Raw genomic sequence first — 17762 nt, forward strand, 5'->3', positions numbered from 1 at the left:
AATATAATGTGTAAATCATTTGTTATAAATTCCATAGAATGGACAACTGAAAGAGTGAACCCTAATGTAAACTATGAACTTTTATTGAAAATAATGTATCAATATTGGTTCATCAGTTGCAAAAAATGTACCACACTAACACGAGATGTCAATAATAAGGAAAACTGCCAGGAGAGAGTGGAGGGATGTGGGAGCACTCTGGATTTTCCACACAATTTTGCTGTAAACCTAGAACAGTTCTTAAAAATAAGTGTTAATTTTTTTTTTATAAAGAAAGGAATGAATTACTGGTATTTGCTATAAGAAGAAAGAACTTTGAAAACATTGTGCTAAGTAAAAGCCACACACACGGGATATTTTATGATTCCCTTTATATGAAATACCCAGAGTAGGAAAGTTCATAGAGATAGATAGGAGATTGCTAGGGGATAGTAGTAGGTTAAAATAAAATGGGTAATAACTGATTAATAGGTATGGAGTTTAGCTTGGAGTGATGAAAATATTCTGGAATGATAGTAATGATGGTCCTACAATGTTGTAAACGTACTAGACACCACTGAATTGTGCACTTTAAAATGGCCAAAATGGTAAATTCTATGGTAGGCATATGACCAGAATTGAAAAAAATTTTAAATAACATATAATAAATGTGTGATTACTTGTGGAAGAATAACACATAGAGTAGAACCTTCATAGATGACCACCTCCCTACATCGGCCATCTCCTTATGTTGACCTAATTTTCATAGACTTGACATGCACCACATGTATGAATCATACAGTGGGCCTCGTTCCTTATGCTGACCACCTCTGTACCTTGACCAGTTTGTTACAGCTTCATGGGTGGTCAACTTACAGAGGATCTACGATAGTTTAAAACACAAACTTAGAGTTCAGAAATGTAAAAAAAATTTTTTTTGATTTAAAATAGCAACTCCAGAGTGCACTTTTTTTTTTTTTTTGGCAGTTTTTTGCAGTTTTTGGCATATACCTCTGGTATATGGGGCCAGCGCCCCAAGAGTGTCGTTGGCGTGTATTCCTCTTTCTCATTTCATAAGATTTTAAGACTCTAGAAATCTTTCTCTTTTTTTTTTTAAGTTCTTTTTCTTTCACATACAGTTTCTTCAAATCATTATAACTAACATATTTTTACTATGTGTTGTATGTATTGCTCATGTTTGTTTATTTATAATTATTTTCAAATTGTGAGCTTTATTTTGTTCTGAAAATAAAGTTGAAATTTTCATGCATATGAAGCATAATTAATTTTCTCTGAATTAGAATGTCTAAGATTTTTCTTCACTCCACATCCTCTATTAATCTTCTGAAGCAGGAATTTCACAGCATTTAATATAATTTTCAAGATTATAGCTCAGTGATCAGATTTTTCTCCTTATATTCAACTGTATTTTCTTTTGATTTTTTTTTTTTTAGACAGTCTCACTATGTTGCCCTTGCTAGAGTGCTGTGGCATCACAGCTCACAGCAATCTCAAACTCTTGGGCTCAAGTGATTCTCCTACCTCAGCCTCCCAAGCAGCCAGGACCACAGGCACCCACCACAATGCCTGGCTATTTTTTGGTTGCAGTTGTCAGTTGTTGTTTAGCAGGCCTGGACCAGGCATGAACACGCCAGCCTTGGTGTATGTGGCCAGAGCCCCACTCACTGAGCTGTGAGCTCTGAGCCTCTTTCAATATTTTTTAACTATGCTTTTTATTTTCCCAGCTCTACTTACATGGACAGTGAATTGTCATCATCTTAAAGAAATTGAACAAATACTTAACTATTCCTCTCAGTTTTTACTCGAGTACAAATTATATTTCCCATTGGGTTTCCTAAGGTTCCTTGGTCGTCAAATATCAGATTGTAATCAGTAGGCTGAATATCAGGGAATCCAGAATAGAATAGGTCTCTGAAGGGGTCAGTCTCCAGGCAGATTTGAAGCCAGAGTAAGATTAAAATATGGTCCTTGATTATCATGTGAGTCCCTTCAAGCAGTTGGTGAAAGTTGAAAAGCTCTAGAACTCAGAACATCATCTGTGTTTCCAGAATCCAAAGTTGTTGTTTTCCTTGGAGATGTTGAAGAAGCTCTTCTGCGTGCAGGAAAGATGTCCAAAAAATCGATATTAGGGAACCAAAGAATGAAGAGAGGTTGCAGAGTTCCAAAGAAGAAAGTCCTGGGGAAGCTGTAGACAGGGCACTTCATGTTATTGAAGGAGAGGTGTTCAGAGGTGTAGACAGGAAGATTCTGACCTGTGCAGGGGCCACCTTAAGGAAGAAGTCTGGAGCACAGGCGATGGACCAGTACTCACTTCCATAGAAGCTCATTGCCTAAAATCCATTTTCTGGTGACACAAAGATGACTCCTGTCCTCACAACACTGTTCTTGGCAACACCCAGGACTCATCCTGCCCTGTGCCCAACATCCACCTCTCAGTACGACCTCCCTGATATGAGCCCCTCCTGGCCCAGCTGGTAGAGGAGGAAGACAAGTCTCTAGGGGGTGTCCAGCTGCCTGAATGTCCAGGGGTCACATCCTTGCTTTCCTTGGAAAGAATCAGTTTCAGGTGAGCTGCATTGGGATCCTGTGTCATATTCACTGCAAAGAAAGAAATCCATTCTGATAATTAGTCAATATTGAAAAGTGTTAATTCATGCTATTAATATCCAAACAGGCAAGCTAAACTTTTCACTCACATAAGAAATTTAAAGAGAAAGAACTTTACAGAGTATACAAAACAGTCTTTCTATCAGCACGTGGGAAGTGACCTCCACTTGCTGAGCAGGAATCACCAGTTACTAGATAACTACATTTTTAAAGATCTTAGTGAAATGTTCATGCCAAAAGAATCTAAGTGAATTCTCATCTCTCAGCTATAAAATCAAGGACAGCTGGGCCCTGGCTTTTTTCTTCCTCTCCCTTGACTAGATCACTCGGAGATGGGCAGTAAGGAATCAAATTATTGTCTTTCTTTTTGCTCTATTACCACTGTAAACTGTGATCTCACTGAGCCTTGATTGCATGAATATAAGCCAGGGCTCTCATGTTTCTCACCCTTCACGAATGACTGAATACTCACTGAAAGCCCCCCCTGGGTGACTGCTGAAAAGGGAGGCTCAGGAAAGTGGCAGTGCAGTTCCCACCACAGGGTATGCTCTCAGAGTTTCTGTTTGCCTAACTTACCATTTTTATAGCTCTTTCTCCAGACCAGGCCTACAAGTGCAGCAAGAAGCAATCCCAAAATGAGCAGAATCTTCCATAAAAAAGTCATCTTGGACTCTAAAACGGAAACCCCGGAATCCCATTATATCATGAAACCTGACAATATCACAAATGTCCATTTCATTGGAGCAGCTCCTGGGCTGGGGAGGAGGGAGAACTGGGCCTCTCAGGGAGGGAGCTGGTCTGCTTCTCCCTGCTCTCCAGAAGCAGAGGAGAGACCGTAAATTTATGATGTCTCACTTCAATGTTTGCTCCTCTCAGAAGGGCACATGAGCACACACATACACACACACACACACTTTCCCCCCTTCTTTCTTCGAATTATATCATAGAATCACTGGAATAAGTGAAGTGGCAAAAGAAAAAATTCTCCAGGCCACAGCCATAAAGATGGTGTTGAGGAAAATTAGGTTCTAATCCAGAAGAAAATCCACTGTCAAGGGGGAAAGCAAAGTGCTGTGACAGTTTTCACATCAGAAGAGGAGAGCTTGGAGCTGCAGAAAAGACAGAGTCAATTTAGTGCACACACAGAAAAAGTATGACTTTAGGTCGTAGCTGGGGCGATGAGGGAGGAACTCTGAGGAGGAGATCCCCGAGTGCCCTGAACCCAGTTTTGCAAGAGACAACAGGATACGTCATCAGAGAGAAGAAAATAAAAATGTTAAGACAAAAAGAGCAGTAAAATGAGTAAGTCTAGGTGGTCTTGATATCTATTTACCAAACCCGAGATCAATACATGGGATCACCAACCTGAGGGAGAAAAAGTGGCTGCTTTCTCCTCCCCTAAAAGGGGGCTGCTGAGGGAACAAGTCACCTTTACAGCAGAGATGTTTGTGACCAGAAATGTCTCCACGTGGAACAGCCCATGGCTGTCTTGAGTCACGGTCTCAGAAAACGCTGGTATTGGCTTCCCGTCCCTGTCCTTCCACTGCACATGCGGCTGTGGGAACCACCCGTGGGAAGAGCACATCAGCTGTGCGTCTCCATCCTTCAGCCTCTCCATGGTGATCAGCGGGGAAGAGCCCAGAGCTGGGGATAGAGATCAAGGAGCCAAAATCTCTTCAGGTATTTGTGTGAGCTGTGACTTCACTGAGAGGGATGGGAGTATAAAGGGCTTGGGGAAGAGAGCAGAGCTTAGGGGGAATTACAGTCCACTTAGGGAGGAGATTGGCTGGGGCCTCTTCTTGTTTTGTTTGTTTTTATTTTTATTTTTTGTATTCTTAAATCACTGTGGGACAGATTAAGAGATAAGACATCGTTTCCAGTCCCTGAGAACAGAAGAATGATACTTTGGCCATGGCTTGGATCACATGAACAGGAGTTTAAAAAAGTGAGGCAGAGCCAGGCGCGGCGGCTTACGCCTATCATCCCAGCACTGTGGAAGGCTGAGGAAGGAGAACTGCTTGAGTTTAGGAGTTGGAGACTTGTCTGAGTGAGAGTGAGACCCCACCTCATAAAAAAAAAAAAGAAAATCCCAGTCAGTTGCCACTGTGAGCGCCTGTAATCCCAGTGGCTTCTGGAGGCTGAAGCAGCAGGATGCCCACAGCCTGAGTCTGAGGTTACAGTGAGCTATGATGCCATTGCACTCTGCTCAGGGCATAGGGAGGGACTCTGTCTAAAAAAGAAAAAGCAAGGAAATGAAAAGAAAAAGAAAACAAAAATTTAAAAGAAGTTAGTGAAAGAATAATCTCAAAGATCAAAATCTTACAAATATCTACATCCAATAGCAGAAAATGATGAGGCCCGTTTGACTTCTCAACATGTGCCCCTGCATATATTTCCCAAGTACACTTATTAATGTAGATTCAAAATCCACTGGAGAAAAACGAGGATATTGAAAATTAGGGCCGGTGCCTTCCATGGCCTTTGCTAAGCTTGGATAATAAATCCTCTCGATGTAGACAGTGGGAAATCATGATGCAGGGAGTGATTTTACCTTTTCTCTTCCATCCCCGCCAACACTGTCAATTTGTATGATTTTTGTTTATGCAGCAGGTCCAGTTTTGTCTTCAAATTATTATTTCCTAGTAACCACGCATTTTCCAAAATTTTAACAATATATTGCGAATTATGAGTCTTGTGTAAATTTATGGAGTAAAATTCTTAGAGTTCCCTAAATATATGATCACATTTTGAAGATACAGGAAAGGATACAAGTTTTAGTACCCAAGGAATTAAATGTGTCCTATGATACTTCCTGCACACTAGAGGGTTCAATATAAGTTTGATGACGAATAGACGTTAAGAAAATGTCAGGTGCAGAGAAATTTTCCAGAAACTAGCACGTTAAAGTGATAGGAACAGATGTTGAATCCAAAGCATCTATCTGGAATCCTTACCTACCACCTTTAGATCCACACCAGCCTCTTGGTAGACACCATCTTTTTCAAAAAGGCAGCGGTACTGCCCATCATCTGAAGGTCTGGCACTGAGTATCTGCAGGGTCAGTCTGCCCTCCTGGATGGCGTCACTCACCAACACCGTCCTTCCTCTATACTCCGCCATCTGCTCTCCAGCCACAGGGTCCCCATCCACATGCACATGCACAGCAGGGTAACGGTGAGATCGGACCCACCTCACCTCCATGCTCTCTGCATTAACCTCGGGGGACAGGTAACAGGTCAACTGTGTGTCTTCTCCCACTCTGACAAGGATGGGCTGAGAAGGCCCAATCACTTTTAAGAAAGCTGTTAAATGCAGCAGACAAGCACAAAGGAAGTATCAAAATGGAGCAAATTATCTCCTTAGCAAGAAATTCTCTAGTAGAGTTTATAGAGCTCCTAACCCAGGGGAGCTGTGAGGGCTGGGGTCATCCCCGGGGGGAGGTGGGGTTTCATGGGCTCAAGATAGATGATGTCTTTGTTCAAGGAAGAACCATCTCCCGATGTGTGTCAGTCAAAAAAAAAATCAGTAATTGAACCCCCAGTAGCCCCAAATTTTATTCAGCTTACAGATAGAAAATAAAATAATTTAGCAGTAAAATCTCCCAGCATAAAAGGAAAATATTACAAATTTGGCCTGAGGATATCTCTATGCCCGATCCTTATGTAATGACCTGCAACCTAACAGTATGTCAGGTAACTGAACGCCTAACTAGTGGTACACTTTTGTAGTAAACATCTGACTTGCATCCCCACTTGAGCCAATTGCACGTTGCCTCTTTAAACCATGTTCAAACAGGCAAACATCCCACTGTAAACAATAGAGCTGTCTCTGTACCTCGCTTCCATTTTCTGTCCCCAGATGCTATCTGGCCAAGATGCTCCTAGGAGTTCTCTGAATCTGTTCTGGTTGGAGGTCTCCCTCCCTGATTCTAGAATCATTCTTTGCTCAATTAAACTCTGCTAAATTTAATGTGAAAAGTTTTTTTTTAACACATCTACCATATATTATCTTAAACCAATTCTTATTCTATCTGCACTCAGTTTCTTAATCTATAAATTCAGTGCATTACTCTCCACATCATTAGGTTGTTGTGGAGTTAAGCAAAATAGTCTGTACATGGCATGTAGATGACCACACAGTAAGAGCAGAGGGTGCTGGAACTAACCCCACCCTCTGCCTCAGTGAATGGGAGTGGTTGACAGGAGTCCCAGGTGAATTTTTGACAATGAAATGTAAGGAAACAGCCCTCTGCGTGGTGTTTATAATACCTCTGAAGTGTGGTCCAGCCACTGTATCTTATTTCTGCCAAGTTCCACAGATGTGGGACTATAGACACAGACCAAGCTGAATGCCCTCAGATAATTCTGAGAAGCATTTCAAGATCAAGAAGTGGGGAAGCGCCAGCAAAATACAATCATGAAACAGTGCTGAATGTACAAAAGGTGTCTCCTCACACCATGAGTGGGAAGATTTTCTCCGAGGGATTTCTTGGGTCTGAGCTGCATTACACTTTCCATTCTCATCAGGCCCTGCCATGCCAACTTTGTTCTATTCTAAATTAAGAGTCATAATTTTTCTTCTATAAAATGGTAAGAATGATTTTGCACGTGTTATGATCATTTGTAATAGAAATAAAAGCATAAAATGGCAGGTTTTCTGGGTGGAGTCAATGGCCAAAGGCATAACATATCTATCATGTCACTGGCCAAAAGTTGCTAGGTACCTTTCTAGTGAGGAAAGTCCCCATCAACACAATTCTAATTTTCAGATTACTTCCTTCTAGTCTAGCTAATATGTGACTCCCAACTACTTGCAGCATTTTGTTTGCTTTGTCCTGCAATTTTACCTAAAATAATATTATTTCCTTTTCATCTGTTAAAATCTGAAGATAAATACAAGGCTCAGAAAAAATAAACTAGGGATTAGTTTGCTATTTCTCCAGCTATCTGTCTACGGGAAATCACTTAATAAAACAGATGTTTCTTCAACTCTGTCACCCCAGGAGGATTTTCTTCCCTTCCCTGACCTGTGCCATATATCACATCTGAAATTGCCCTGCCCTGATAGACATAGGTAATCATGAGCTAAAATCGACTTTAATGGAGACTAAAGAGAGCAAAATGAAAGTATGGAGATTCAATTAATTAGAAAAAATTCCTGTTTTCCCAGAATCTAAGAAAATATAAAGTTGAAGGTACTAGATAAATCCCGCAACCTTGTTTATTAATAGCTGATGTTCTACGAGGATATGAGCTCCTGACAGCAGCTCCGCATAATCCCCCTGTGTATACAGTTGTGTTCACAGATTTCCACAGGATTTGTGCTCAGGTTTATTGTTTTGTTTTGGTTTTGAGTATGTATGTATGTTCCTAAAATGCTTTCTGCATATCCACTAAGAAATTAAGTTCCTTCTGGAGTGTGAATCTCGTCGTCACTCCATACAACCCTCTTTCAATTAGCATATCCAATTAGTGCACTATCTCATTTCTTGAATATGCTAAACTGTATTCTGTCTAGTCTCTGAGAACTGCAAACTAAATTAGAGGTTAAATTCAACCTATTCATTTATAAGATGAGAAAAATAGAGACTAAATGATTAAGAAACTTGCACTGTTAAGTCAGGTAGACATTCACTGCAAGGCAAATATCACAATTTCTTTGTGGTTGTCTGCAACCACATATGTCTCAAAGACTACTTCCTAACTATGAAATGCTGATAAATCTACCAATCTTTGTAACTATTGTAAGAAAAAATAAAAGAATTCCTGCAAAGTACTTAGCTAGAGCCTGGCATATAATTAATATTCCAAGAAAACTAGTCATTATTTTTATAAAATGAATAACATGATCTGCCAGAGTAGAAGCAGAGATTCCTGTCTCAGGATTTGCATAAAGGGCTGGGTGTCCTGGTGGCTCCTTGCAGGGGTCCCTTCCTCTGGGCCTATCACTTGTGAGCATAAGACAGGGGCAGCTGAAGAGTTCCTGGGCTCCTCAATTGCCACAGCTCCCTGGCAAAGCTCCGGGGCCACATCCCCCCTCCCCTCCACTGACAGGAGCAAAAGGAAGCTCCATCTTTCCTCCCTGTTTTATTGTGGCCCCAGAAGGTCAGCAGAACTTAGGAACAACACGACATGGGATTGTACATTCTGTGCTGCGTCTCCAATGGGCGTATCAAGTTAGCTAAGAGAACTCAGAGGAGTGACTCTTCTCCGAAAATCTCCGTAAGGGACAGAGATGTGTGTCAGCCTGCCCCACACACTGGCTTGACTTACCGATCTGTAACTAACAAGCTCTGCCTGTTAAGGTTTCTGTCAGGCAGACACACTGGCTGCCTCAGGCAGAAGGCTCACAGGTGTGTCTCTCCTCACACTGTGGGGTTACCTTCGACCTTCCTGAAATCCTTCCCTTTATCTTTATGACCCAACAGGAGGGGTCGAAGGTGACACAGAAGACTCTGGCAGAGATTGGGGTGTATTCACCATCTGATTTTCCTCAAAAGACTTGTACACAGGCTGAAAGGAGGGCTTACACTCGCCTAAAGCAACACACGTTCTGGTAAAAGGTGACTTGAAGGAGAGCAGGGTGGGGATGGAAGGAGGAAATGAGGATCATATGCATCTGGGCAGGGAACAGACTGGGCTGTATTTGTCCTGGGCTGGGCATAAGGAAGAGAGAGAGAGATGGTAAGAAGCTGAAGGAGAAACCAAAAAGGGCCAGAATATCCAGCTGGTTATTTTTTAAGCCAACTTATCTTAGGTACAGTAAAATAGTATCTGGAGTCCAACTACATGGTTAAAAAGAAAAGGAAAAGGAAAATTATTATCCCAGTCACTCAGTCAGAGGGCGCCAGGCTATACCCAAGAAGCTACAGTTCCCTCCCACAGCAGCAAGGTTAGGAGCCTACTGGAGTGACCCGCTGGGACAGAACCCACAGCAGGGCCAGAGGGTGTGTGTGGTGGGTGACACTTCCAGTTGCCATGATGGCACTGCCTTCACTTAGACTTGAAATACTTTTAAAGGGCCTCTAGAGTCCAGCCAACCACTCCCAGCTGTTCCCCTCATGCCCTAAGGGAGCGCCCTTTCCTCTGGCCACACAGAACAGAAATGATGCCCTGCCCCTTATGGGAGTCCATCTGAGACTCAGGGGAATCCCATGAACCCCCAAAGAAGCAGATTACACAGTAGAATGGTCCCTCAAGGAGGCTGCACATTGCCAGCCCCTGCCAGTTCTGCCTGCTGCTAGCTGAACATAAGATCTGGTCTTTCAGTAACTCGCAGGCTGAGGGCAGAGGCTCCCTGCACAAGTGCATGCCAGACGGCCTACTTACCCAGCTCAGTCTGGAGTTTCTCTGGAAAAAGGAGAATCACATATTAAGGAATTTGATCTAAAGGAATGGAGAGAAACTATTTCAAAAAAAAAAAGCAACCAGAAGTGCATTAATGTACATAGTTACCATTCAATAAAAAAAAAGAAAGAAAAAAAAAAACAACTTCTACATTTTATAGGAAAGCTCAGTTCATAAGAAAAATAGGCAATGCAGAAAAATATTCATTGTTTCTCTTGGATCACCCAGTGATACAGGCTGTTTTTTCTTTTCTGTGTACAACAAAAAATACTCTCCCTTCTAGTTTCCTGTAATTCTGTTCATTTCTATTTATATTTACCACATAAATATTTAAGTTTAAGTTATAAAAACAATACAGTGTCTTTTTGTACATAGGAAGTACAAAATCATAATACACAGACAATCAATCACCGGTCATTACCAACAAACTGAGATTGTGTTTATGGTATACAGACTAATTATATTTATAAATATAAAATATATAATCAGCTTCTTTTGACATTAAAATATAACATACTTTAAGTTTTTATCTATCCATTTATATAAACTATATACTTTCATCCCAAAAGTTTTAGTGCAGTTATAAGTTATTCAAAGCCCATAATTTTTATATGATTGGAAATGTCTGTTTATAGATAAGATAGAAACCTCACACTCCACTGTTGTACTGGATTTTTTGGGTTGTTTTTGTTGTTATTTATAAATGAGGCTATAATTAATATTCTATCATGTAAATCATTGCCTCCATCTCTGATTAGCTTCATATAGTAGAGTTTTACAAGAAATCAGCACAATATAGCATGGGAAATAATTTCAGATGCAGGAGAATAGTTTCATTTTCTTTAGAATGTGATGCATACTTTGAGTAAAAAGAATCCGTGCAGAAGAAGAAAAGCTAGAACTCAAAAATAACTAAAGTTATTAACAACTATTCAATCAAAATGTGGTTCACATATTTCCAGTCATAAAATGTTTTATAGCTTTTAATGCATCTTACTAAATGTTAGATTTTTTTTTGGTAAAGAAGCTTGAGATGCTATGGTGCAGTCCCCTGCTGACCCAAGCATTAGATCCTAGAGGCAGAGCACTGACCTGGGATGTCGATGACTGACCTCTTCTCCTCAGTGAGGATGGGGTTGTGGATGATGCAGGACACACTCTCTGCAGAGGCATTCCTGACCACAAGAGTATCTTCCACGTAGAACAAGCCATCTTCATCCTGGACATGATGCTCAAACATGGTCAGCAACTCCTCTCCCCAGAGATCTTCCCAATAAACCTGGGGCTCTGGGAACCAGCCCTTTGCTGTGCACACAAGCTGGACATCCACAGATCCCTCCAAGTGGATGTTGGGGGCAGAGCCCAGACCTGCAGGGAGAAGTCACGGCACTGAGGCCCAGAGCCCATGGAAGAACAAATCATAGAGACCGGGATCCTAGTGACGTTGCACACAGGGAGAGGACAGGAGTTCAGGGGTCTGGGCAGCAGACAGGGAGACAGAGTCTTCTGCCCATTCAAATAGGGGTTCAGTCACACTTCATCTGTTCCTTGTCAGGATCTTTTACATTTAACCACCTGACTAGTATATTTCTTCAGATCCAGACAGGTGAATATGAGAAGGGGGCTAGAGTGATATTTTGCTGTCTCTCTTTTGCTGCAAAGAAAGATGTGTAATTTAGTGAAGAATTTCTCTATGCTTCAAACTCCGCCTTTTCCATCTTAACATTGTCTGTATCAGGCACTTTGGGGTTTTTTTGTTTCATTATGTTTTTTTGAGACAGAGTCTCTCAGTTTGTCACCCTCAATAGAGTGCCATGGCATCACAGCTCACAGCAACCTCCAACTCCCGGGCTTAGGCAATTCTCTTGCCTCAGCTTCCTGAGTAGCGGGGACTACAGGCACCTGCCACAACGTCCAGCTACTTTTTTGTTGCAGTTTGGCCGGGGCTGGGTTTGAACCTGCCACCCTCAGTATTTGGGGTTGGTGCCCTACTCACTAAGCCAGAGGCACCGCCCTGTATCAGGCACTTTATCTGACATTTTAGATGATATCTGGTTTCCAATTTAAGCAGAATTCTTAATATAAAGTCATAAATCACTCTCCTGGGGTCTATTCATCCCAGGTCTTTTGCTGGTGGCTGTGATCTTGGGATGCAAGTGAACAAACTGGAGCACGTAAAATAGGAAGTTCCATGAGAAATTCTTTGTATTCAAATATTCTAGTCAATGGGGGAAATATTTTTTGAGAAATTCTAGTTTATAGCAATGTATGTAATCATAAAATTCTTTCTCTGTTCACCACAAAACTTCCAAACTCAAACAAAGTGGACCATATTTTCCACATATGGAAGTTCTGACTTTATCACTTGCTAGAGAAGAGACCCATTCCCTTCACTTGAAGCCTTAGAAATTTTGTGTCTTATTTGTAAATGTCCATGATAGTGAAAAGCTTTAGTATCAGCCCTCCTCACTCCCACATGTCAGAAAAATAGGGATTCTTTAATCCAGTTTGAATCACCTTGAATATAATATAATCACCTTGAACACTTGATGGGTGTTAAGAAAAAAACTGTTAGGAAGCTACCTCAGTGGGGGAGTAGAGTGGACAGCAGAATCAGCCAGGGATGTTACTGTACCTCCAGAGGACTATTTCCCTGGCAAGGTAAATGAATTCGCCTTATTTTCTCTTTAGAACATGGAGGAGTTATTCCTCTCAGGGAAACACATGATAGTTTACTTTTCAAATACCTGTTTTTCCATAAGACAGATCTATTCATGGGTTACCCCCTTGCTCCCCTCTCCTCCTGCTTGGCTGACACAATAGCATTCTTTCATAGTGTGTGTATCTAAAAGTACCTGTGAGTTCCCAATTCATTGAACCTAGTGTGTGATACTCTCCCTAAAAGCACAATGTTCTTAACCTCTCGGTCTCATTGCTAGCTTCTTAACTGGGAGAATTTCACAGAGAAACAAAGTTTTTACATCTTGGTTACTACATAGATGAGGTCGAGCAGAAAACAGCCATTTCCCTGAGCTATAGAAGCTGAGCAGGGAGCTGGGCTTGCTCACCCAGCAGTCACAATCAACTCACTCTTGCACACCAGCCTTGGGTGGCACAAACTTGTGCCTCAGCCAAATTGCTAAAGCCCGCATGCCATAGATTTCAGATAATCTTCAGGAATAGTCAAAACAAACACCACACTCTCTAATAATCTGGAACTAATCGATGGGCACCCAGGGACACAGAGAGAAGTAAAAGTCACTGGACATCAAGAAAAGGACGTAGAAGAGGATGTGTAAAAACTCACCAACAGGTACAATGAACACAATTCAGGTGATGGGCACACTAGTAGCTCTGACTTAAGTGTTATAAAAGCTATCCATGTGACAATGACATTTGTACTCTCTTAATATTTTTCAATAAAAAAGGAATAGTTAATAGTAAGTTAAACTTAGGAAAATATTTTACCAGTGAGGTTGCTTTGAAGACTCCATAACCACTTGTTTTCAAGTGAATCAAGGCAGAGAACTGGGCATTAGGAATTACCCTGCTAACTCAAAGGGAATTCTTCAACTGACAAGACTGTCAGCTTCCCACCAATTAGTATAATTCTCCCCCTGATACCCTGTGTCTTTTCCCAGATAGTCACCTGCTACCTCCAGCAGCAAGCTTGCTTCTGCATAGAAGTCTCCCTCCTGGAAACGGCACCAGTATTGCCCACTGTCAGACGGCTGGACGTTGCGTATCTTCAGAGTCATGTGTCCCTCAGCAACGCCGTCCTCCATCCACTCTACCCGGCCTCTGTACTCCTCCATCTGCACCTCGGTCACCTCTGCCCCCTCCCGGAGGACACACACAGGCGTGTCGGGCTCGGAGCGGTACCACCGCACTTCCATGTGCATCGCCGTCCTCTTGGGGAGGATGTGACAGGTTAGCAGGACATCTTTCCCGACTCTGGCCAGGATAGGTCCACCAGGGCCAAGCACCCTAAAGTCATCTGCAAAACAGAGTGAGAGAGAGGAAAACAACAAGCAGAGGATCCATATGCTTGCTTTGGGGTGTCAAGCCAATCAAAACGGAGGCAGCGGTGGGGGGCTTCCTTTTCAATGTCCTAGAGACATCAGCATGATGATTTGCACACATCATCTTTGTTACAGAGACGATTTTGTACACTGACAATAAGCACAGTTCCAAAATGTGATTTCAAGTTCTGAGTCTCTCATTTATCACCTGTGTGATTAGGGGGCAAATCTGTTACTCTCAGTGAGATTTAGAGATTTGAAGTTTCAATGTTTTCATCTTTAAGACATCAAAACCACCATCTCTGGGTTGCTTTTATTGAGAAATAAGTTAATATGTAAATTGATTTTTAATGGAAATTATTGTTAGTATTCATATTTTAGTCATTTTCCTAAAATTTATGCAATAAATTCATTTATTAGATTTTTTAGCCTTTCAGGATTGCTGTTAAGAAACTGTAGGGTTTTCTTGTTTGTCTTTTTTTAATTTTTTATTGTTTGGGATTCATTGAGGGTACAAAGAATTAGGTTACACTGATTGTGGTTGTTAGGTAAAGTCCCTCTTATAATTGTGTCCTGCCCCTAAGAGGTGTGCCACACACCATGATCCCCATCCCCCTCCCTCCTCTCCTCTGCCGGGTCCCTCATTTCCCTACCTCCCCCACCTGTATTAGCTCATCTACTCCTTCATATTAGAATTGAGTACATTACATTCTTGCTTCTCCATTCTTGTGATACTTTACTAAGAAGAATGTGTTACAACTCAGTCTAGGTTAATACAAAAGATGTAGAGTCTCCATCTTTTTAATGGCTGCACCGTATTCCATGGTGGACATATACCACAGCTTGTGAATCCACTCTGAGGTTGGTGGGCATTTAGGCTGTTTACACGTTTTGGCCATCGTAAATTGAGCTGTCATAATGCACATTAGTCTAGTGCATTAGTCTACTATTGACTATTCTTTTTTACTGTAAAATATTGTAAAATAAAATAGTCTAGTGTGAATGTCCTTATGATACAATTACTTTTCTTCTGGGTAGATGCCTAGTAATAGGATATTTTTTGTTTTTGTTTTTTTCCTGGAGAAGGTAAGAGTCCAGTCTGGGGCTCTGTACAATTCAGTTTTTACAAGGACATTTCATGGTGGATTAAGGGCAGGGACCTTTCTACATGCCATTCAAAGGGTCACCACAGAGCTGAAGTGGGGACCTGCTTGCATTCTTCCTGGGCGGAATTTAAATACCAAGCTGGAACCCAACTGATTCTACCGACTGTCACAGGATGAGGGGGCCGTGCAGCACAGCCCGGAGAGGAGCGCAGGGATTCTGCAGCTGAAGCCTGCAGCCAGTGGCTTCTGGTGCCCTGCCCAGCGTGTTCCCTCACTTCCCACGTGGCATTTTCCGTGGGGCTCAAATATCCCCCTCGGACGCTGAATTGCCATAATTCTCTTCCAAGGTGCAACACTTTAACTGACAAAGGTCTGTTTGGGGGATGTCTCCCTCTAGTCTCTTATTTCCAGGTATTACTAAGGAAATTAGTTTATGATGAGAAGCAGCTGCTTTTCTTGCCGTCAAAGGGCTGTGCGGCTGGAGGCTGGAAGTGCGAGGATGGATGAGGACACTGACGCGCTCCAGCACTGACTCAGCGCTTTCCACATCTCATTTAAGCCCAAAGCCTCCGCTGGCCTCTCCCACGTGGGGACTGTTGTTATTCTCATCATAAAGATGAAGAGGCTGAGGCACAAAGTGCTCCAGTCACTTTCAAAAGGCGCCACGGCTGGGCGTGGAGAATCAGTTCCCTTTTAGGAACACAGGGGCCTGGGCGCTGGACCTTCACTCTCAGATGTCCTAGTCCTTTTGAGTTTAGAACTCTGCGCAGGACTGGCTGCCTGGTACGTGAGAGCACGTTACACGTGCAGAGGAGGGAGGGGGTCCTACCTGACTGCCTCACGGTCAGCAGGACGAAGAAGAAGGAGGCGGCCACAGCACACAGACTGGACCCTGGGAAGTTCACCATGCTCCCTGGAGCAAACACAAGGGAAAGTGTGACGGTGCCTCAGTGAGGCTGTGACAAGCCCAGGAGACTCCATGGCTTCCCTGGCTGTGTCCACATCAAGCTCTTCGCAATCAGTGAACCCGGCTTGGCTCCATTTCTCTGCAGTACGGTCACAGCCGACCCCCTAGCTAATGTGTGGTATGTTAAATTATTTTTTAAGCCCTAGGGAACCTTTCTGGTTGGAATGAAAAACACTCTTTAGCTGAATGAACAATAATATTAAAAATAAAAACACTCCTTAGCCCCATCTGTTGTGAACATCCAGAAATTATAGAGGAGAATTCAAGTATTTTTTTCTCATCCTCCTCCCACCTTGTCTTGCAAAGTCCTTCCTCACTACAGTGAAACAGAACAGCAAAGAGTAGGAAGGCTCAGCCTCCCCACTCTGCAGCCAGTAAGCCAACATGGGGTCTCAACATCCAGAGAAGCCAGGGCCACAGGGAAGTCTTGGAAAATGAAGGAGAGTGGTGGAAATCCGGCTGCAGCAGAAGACAAACAAGGAAACCCCTAAACACCCTTTTAAAACACCCTAAATTTAGTATCTTGAAAACACATAGCAATGAATAAAAGAAATAGCCCAACTGGCAGAGACTGACAAACACGACAAGCCCACTGTCCTAGCATGATAAAAATATTCCACACAGCTCAGAAGTCTAAAACTGATTAGGAAGGGCAAACACTGAATGCTCAGTTTAGTGCTGAAAGAGAAAAAAATCAGAGTGAAAGAAGTCTAAGCCTTATTATAGCTGACGTGGCAAGTATTTTACTGATGGAAATTTGCTTCATACCAAGTAGAAGAACCAACTCAGGGGCAATGTTGAATTAATTACCGCTTCCTTTTCCCCAGAAACTAATTCTAGTAAGATTTTATGGGACGGGAGAAAAAATCAGCAGTCTGAAATAGAAATTAATAATCAAATAATCAAGGAGATTATTATTACTGAAATATTACTTTTATTTTGTTTTCTTAAAAAAATAAGTACTTTCATTATAACATAGATATAACTGATATGAGCCCAGTCACAATACCTAGAACTAAAAAAGCACTGAAATATTTGTATTAAAATGGGACTGAGCCTAACAAGATAGCACAGCCATCACCATCTTGCTACCTGAGATGTACCATTCAGCTCCTCCTCTACTGAAGGTCCTTGCAGATGTTTGCTCAGTCCCTCTTATGAGAAGCAGAAACATTATTTTTCTGCCGAGTAAGAGCAAGGAAAGCCCCACACAGACCACACCATGAGCCCTTGGTCAGTTGTGTGAACTAAAAAGAGCCCACACTTGCTACAAACCACTTGATAGGTTTGTGTTCTGTCTTTTATATTAAAGCAAGTGGTGGGGGAGCCTACAAATGAACTCTAATAAACATGGCCCTAATCAGTGCAACTTCTGAACAATGTTGGGGAAATGCAGCATAACCTCCTCTGGTGCTCAGGGATGCATTTGTGAGAGAGAGAAAAGGGAAGAATACACTGCTGTGGACCAGGGTTCTCAGTGGGGAAGGTGATGGTTTTGCCATTACAGGACATTTGGCCACCTCTGGAGACATTTTCAGTGTCACATCTGGGGGAGGTAAGTATAATGGGTGGAAGTCAGGGACCCTGCTAAACATCCTATAATACACAGGACACCCCCCAAACAAAGAATCATCCAGCCCCAAAGGTCAATAATGCCAAGGAGAGGGATGCACCTGTGGCTCAAGGAGTAGGGCACGAGCCCCACATACCAGAG

General features: G+C 42.3%; 1 protein-coding gene across 1 annotated transcript; it reads right to left on the reverse strand.

Moving 5' to 3' along the window:
* Positions 1 to 3964: 3964 nt before the first annotated feature.
* BTNL2 (butyrophilin like 2) lies at positions 3965 to 15989 on the reverse strand. The gene is made up of 6 exons (XM_012804739.1): positions 15911 to 15989; positions 13603 to 13950; positions 11046 to 11321; positions 9936 to 9956; positions 5562 to 5909; positions 3965 to 4251 (listed from the first exon to the last, which is right to left on the reverse strand). Exons 1-6 carry the CDS (start codon positions 15987 to 15989, stop codon positions 3965 to 3967), a joined length of 1359 nt encoding a protein of 452 aa, XP_012660193.1.
* Between the last annotated feature and the right edge of the window lie 1773 nt (positions 15990 to 17762).

Source organism: Otolemur garnettii, unplaced genomic scaffold (assembly GCF_000181295.1).
Source record: "Otolemur garnettii isolate 467f Iridium unplaced genomic scaffold, OtoGar3 scaffold00031, whole genome shotgun sequence".
Lineage (NCBI taxonomy): Eukaryota > Metazoa > Chordata > Mammalia > Primates > Galagidae > Otolemur > Otolemur garnettii.